This window comes from Thermobia domestica, chromosome 11 (assembly GCF_964235325.1).
Source record: "Thermobia domestica chromosome 11, izTheDome1.hap1.1, whole genome shotgun sequence".
NCBI lineage: Eukaryota > Metazoa > Arthropoda > Insecta > Zygentoma > Lepismatidae > Thermobia > Thermobia domestica.
In genome coordinates, this window is record NC_137464.1 from 213,195,931 (window position 1) to 213,202,172 (window position 6,242).

The window sequence follows — 6,242 nt, forward strand, 5'->3', positions numbered from 1 at the left end:
AATTTTTTGGAATTACTAAAGCTCTCCACTTATGAGAGGAGCCGATATAACTAATGTTTATACCAAAATATACATGGTAAACAAACACGTACAACCATTTCCTGAATTCATGTACGTGCTTTTTCTTATTCACATCTTTTTTTTCATCGTTTATCAGGGTAGTTCAAATCTTTTTTTCACCCTTTGGCCTAAGAGAACAAATCTTGGGAATCCATTCTTCTTTGTCTCCAGTCACAAATACAGATCATCTGCCTCTCATATGGGAATACGAAAGAGTTAAGAAAAATAACAAAACGGTATTTTGCGTGGCCAAGATACGCAGGTAAATGTATCATTATCATCATAGTGTAAACATTGCTTTAATGTGGTTAACTTCTAAGATAGACAAGTGGCCAACTTACAGAGTAATAAGTAGCGAATGTCTTACGGGAAAATGCAGGTTCAAGAACGAACCGGGCCAAGATGAGCAGGTGGCCAAGTTGATAGGTTTTACTGTATTTAATGTCCTTTCATCCTTTATCACAGAGTTGTCTTCATAAAACAAGTAACAGTGAGATGAAGTTGAACTCCAACCACTATTTGAGGCACCTTATGAGTCCTTTGATGCTTTAAAACAATTTACAATGAATGCACTTACGTAAACAGTTGAAGTTATTGTAAGTATGTTCTTTCCGCAATCAAATCATACTCTACTAAACCCCTGAGGATGTACGCTTAATGCACTAAGCTAAACAAGTAATGATTATATTTTGTGAGCAGAGCTCAAAACTATTTATTGTGAAATTGTACCAAAGACTAGGCCTAGTGATGAAAGGTAACTCTAAAATTTGAAAGATATTTTGATATTTAGTTCTCACAGAGTCAAAATTACAATATGGACTATTGTATTCTGTATTATTACATGCAAACATCATATTCTCTTAAAAGTGTTTTCGAGTCCATACATATAACTTTATTGATTTGGCTTTAAAAGCAGGCAACAGAAGATATTGACTTTCTTAAAAGTAATTTTTAGTACACCTTAAGACATGCTAAGCACAATGTAACGACTTCAGGAAGATTTTTAGAGTAATACAATAGCAAACGTTAAACTACCATTCTGTAAATTTATGAAAATAGGGCTATCAACTGAGACAGTTCAGATAGCTACACTTCTGCAAAGACGGTTCCCTACAAATTCATCCACTTCACAACTTTCTAAAATTTTGCTTGCTAGCTATCTCATATTCATCCTTTTTCCATTACAAAAGCTGTTTCGCTTGCATTGTTTCAACAGGACATTTCATCGTGCCCTTCATTCAGTGCGTTATGTTCATGTCGTAGTTGATCATGATATTTCATTCATGCTCTGGCGGGAAAATAAAAACATGATGTAAATATTACAATCAGTAATTGGGATATGGAAACAATTGACTCACTGTTCCTTTTTAGCAAAACCTTACTAAAATCGATTAGGCGAGAGAAGTTCATAACACTTAGTGACTTATGAGGCATGACCCAATGCTGGAAATACTGGAAAACAAATGGGTATCAAGAATGTATGACTGATTTAGCTATGTGGTGTACGTAGCAAAATTAAATGAAATCTTTAATTATAATAAACTATGATTCTGCTGTGTACGCTAAAGGAGGCACTGATAAAGGAAACTAACTGACAATAAAATAATTGATGAAATGGTGCGAAAATGGAAAGAAAGGGGGTGTTATGGGGAGAAACAATGAGAAAACTCACTGTCAAGATGTTGTTCATAACAACCTTACATGGACTGAAATCGAACCTATAAACCTGAGGATCAGAGACAAGTATTCTAGTTCTGCACCAAAGTTCCCTCATTGGATGCATATACAGTACGACTTTTCAACTATGTTATTACTTTTTAACCACCATTTTCGGAAATAGCTTCACCCAGTGTTCTCTTTAAATGAATTGACGTTTCAACAACGATAAGTTATATAACGAGAAATTTTTATACATTTGCAAGATATATACAGATGGTGATCAGAAAAATGGAAACACATGTAGAAAAATGGAACATCTGTAGTTGGCAACACGTCAGATGTATGGGTTGGCAGTGGTGTCGTGGCGCCCGCAGCGCCGGACCGCTGGTGGTGGTGTGTTAGGTCGGTCTCCATACTACATCAGGCGCAGCGGAACAGCAGTGTCCAGTGGCTGCAGCAAGCGGAGGTAGTGTAAAATGGGAGACCTCTCAGAGTTTCAAAGAGGGCAAATTGTTGGTGCGCGGTTATGTGGAGTGAGTGTGACGGCAGTGGCTACTGTATCAGGTGTGTCGCGTGGGACAGTGTCGAAGGTGATGACGGCCTACACAACACACGGGAAAACCACATCGGGGAAGCGGAACAGTGGGCGGAAGAAAATCATGAGTGACAGGTCATGCCGGGTATTAAAGCGCATTGTCACGCAGAACCGTCGTGCCACTGCGGAGCAAGTGACGGAGGAACTCAATCAGCACTCCCCCACCCTGTTTCGACAATCACAGTCCGCCGCGAATTGCATGACATGAACTTGTGTCGTGTTGCACGGGCCAAACCGCTCATCAGGGACCATAATGCTTTCGCACGCCGCAAATGGTGCCGCGACCATGCAACTTGGACCGTTGAGGACTGGAAACGTATGATATGGTCGGATGAGTCATCCTTCACCCTACTCCCAGCCGTGTTTATGTGTGGAGAACGCCCAAAGAAGCTTATGATTTGCAGTGTCTCCGCCCAACTGTGAAACAAGGAGGCGGCTTGGTGATGCTGTGGGCCGCCATATCATGGTTTTCATTGGGTCCTGTGGTCACATTTAGCGGACGAATCACTGCCAACGATTATGTCGCAATTTTAGGAGACCACTTGCATCCTATGGTCCGGATGTTGTTCCCGGACAATGACGCCATCTTCCAGGATGATAATGCACCCATTCACACAGCTGGCGTTGTTGCAACGTGGTTTGAGGAACATCGGGATGAAGTTCAACACCTCCCCTGTCCCGCCCAATCCCCAGATCTCAACATAATTGAACATCTGTGGTCAGTCTTGGAAACACGACTCTGGCGACGATTTCCACCTCCATCCTCTCTCACAGAACTGGCCGATGCCCTGCACGAGGAATGGTGTAAAATTCCACTTGCTACCATTCACGACCTCTATGCCTCCATCCCACGTCACATCAAGGCTGTTCTGAAGGCGAAAGATGGCCCGACACCATATTAATCTGGTAAGTTGCAATTTCGTTCAGGTGTTTCCATTTTTCTGATCACCATCTGTACAATTGTTAACAAACTGGAAATATTACAGATTTTTCTCACTATCAATACAAAAGTAGCACATATAAGTCAAACTAACGAACTGTCATTTTATGAAAGGAAACTACCAATTACGAAAGTTCAGGCAGATAAACTTCCCAAAAGAAAGTTCTCTGCAGGTTCTGACACTTCATAACCTTCCCTCTGTCTCCACTTCAAAAGCAGCTTTGCTTGCCTAGTATCTACAGGACATTTTTATCGGTGTTTGTTTCTCACATTTTCTTTCCTTATGACGCAAATTCTTTTTTAGTGAAAGAGAACTGTAAACTCGAATCGCAGATTGTATAACCACTTTAAAAAAGGGGGTTTCTTTGCTGGCTTCTCTGAAAAGTTGTAAGAGGAAATGTATGAACACGGAAACTTATTATTTTATTTAGTAGTACAAATGGTGCATATTACAAGTAAACATGATATTCAAAATGATATTAAAGCAGATTTATTACTTTTTTCCCCTGTGTATACTATATTACAAAGCAACTAAAAAAGTCTAAATCTTCCAAAATAATTTGAAGTCTCCCTTTTCCAGAATAAGCAAAGATGAAACACTTATACGCAAAGAAGTTAGTGTTCCTCAGATTCCCCGCTAAGACTCACTCTCTTCAATTTTGAATAGAAATAATCTTGAATCGTTTGTGCACAAATAAACCTTTAAGTCCGGAACAAATCTATGATAATAGTGGTAAGTTATATACATATGTAACAATTACCAAACTAACTTCCTTTATTTTCGTTTATATTAATCTACTTAAAAATACATACGTCAGAATGGCATACACCTAAATGATGTACCTTACCCTACTGCTTGACTTCCAAACATTACTGTAGGAGAGGAACACTACCAGTGTTTTATTACTCTTATGGAGATAACACAGTACACATTTCTTACAAAACAATATATATATATATATATATATATATATATATATATATATATATATATATATATATATATATATATATTCCCATCGCTTTCATGAGATAAAATGAGATTATGTCATTATTATTAAAATGTGTCATTATTATTATTATTATTACGAAAAATCCTTAAATGAACTGTGTAGGTCAAAAATAAATAAATAAAAATAATCAGAGGCTGAAAACTGTTTTAAGTATTAATTTGATGTGTTCCTATATCGATATCCCATCCTTTCCTAATTAATATTTATAAGGTGATGTTTATTATAGAACATTTAGTTCATTGTTAAGTGTATAACGTTATAATCACATGAAGTTGTGTTTCTTAGACTAAAGAGTATGTGCAATAGTTGTATTAAATACAAAGAGTCATTTCATCCTTACAGTAGCGAACTGCACGCGCCATCAGAGGCGCCGCGTTTGCCCCAGTACCATATCATACATGCCACGAGTGAAGCAAACAGTTATATACAAGCTAAGAGAAACTAAGGGTCTTTGCGATTATTATGCCTCCAAAAATGTATAAGTTTTTTTTTAAAAAAAACGCTTAAGTGCAAAGGTTTCATATTATCCGATAAAGAGACACATGCGCCAATGTACTAAAATGTTCATCCACCTTCGAAGAACACAATGTCCAGTCACAAGCCTTAACAGAAGCAACCATCTCCGCAACGTACTTGAGAAGTCCTTGCTAAAGCACAGAAATGTGGTCAAAGAGAATCCATAAACACAATGTGAAATAGCAGCATGTGTCCGACGGTCATCAGCAACTGTTTCAGTAACCAACATCGAATCATCCGATAGAAGTTAGTTCTGAAAATGGCACACAAACGCCAGATCCATGTTGTAATACTAACGTACATCTCTACGGAGAGTGGCATGCAAACGTTTGTATGAACGATATCTAACGGATGATAAATGACATCATGTCGTTTCCCTACATGAGGCGCGGGTTCCTTTGACAGGCCAAAGCAGGTGAGTGCAATTTATACTGTCCTATCGATAAAAAGGAGCACAGAGGGTTCATGGTGACGACAGTTTTCTGTACTAAAGGAAGCTTCCTAAACACAGAAGAGAATCTAATATGAAGGTAAAAGCTGTTTACTACATACAGCATGTCTTAGATTCCACATACCGCCAACATACGCCTACTTTGTATGGCAATAAGACCGTCCAAGTACACATCTACCAAGACCAGACCAGCAGTCACAACGCTTAAACAACAGCAGCTTACATGGTTCGTATGGAACAAGAAACAAATATGAAGGCCATCCCATTTAGACATCGATATTAAATCGTCAGATGCATGACTCATGACTTTTGTGTCTTTGGTCTATTAAATTGAAACATCACAAAACGTCCAGCCACAATCCTTGAGGGACTCTGGAAAGTATGCAAGAATAAGTGGGCCAAACTAAATCTGTTCTGAATAGAAGCCTCCTTTACTGAAAGCTCTGATGTCATGAATTCTTCATCGTCAAAGTATCATACTGACCAATATTAGTGATGGAATATTATACAAATTTTGCAACCACTTGTTAGTTAATTTGAATTTTGTAGTCATCTTGAAAATATGGCTGGGCGATTGATGATGATGAAGGAAAAAAGTAAGAAATTAATTCTAATTACTTACCTCATCCATGAGTGAAGAGCTTCGGTCCGCTGTCGAGGCGGGCGCGGGCCTTGGTTCTCCAACCACGGAAGAGGGCGCATAGCTCCGGGACCATTGACGACCTCGAGACGTTCGCCTAGGTCGCCGCCGCGTTAGAGTCTAAAACGAAAATAAGAAGCAGCAAATATTATTCGACGTACACAATGTTAAGATACAAGTTTAATGCAAACGAAAGTTTTATTTAAAAAATACTATTCCAGATAGAATGAATTAAAATACTCAATACTCTCTCACTGACTATTTAGCCACTGCTTCTTCTTTTTCTTCTTCTTGTAGTAGTAGTAGTAGTAGTAGTAGTAGTAGTAGTAGTAGTAGTAGTAAAAGTAGTAAACATCCGAAAATCCTCT

General features: G+C 38.4%; 1 protein-coding gene across 2 annotated transcripts in view; it reads right to left on the bottom strand.

Annotated features, from left to right (window-relative positions):
- Nucleotides 1-5,994, bottom strand: part of rho-5 (rhomboid-5) — a gene marked incomplete at its 5' end in the record, with an annotated part of 84,338 nt that extends 78,344 nt beyond the window's left edge. For both annotated transcript variants that reach the window (XM_081731585.1, XM_081731583.1), the window contains 1 exon segment: nucleotides 5,857-5,994. In XM_081731585.1, the coding sequence (XP_081587711.1) occupies nucleotides 5,857-5,994 (138 nt within the window).
- Nucleotides 5,995-6,242: the final 248 nt, after the last annotated feature.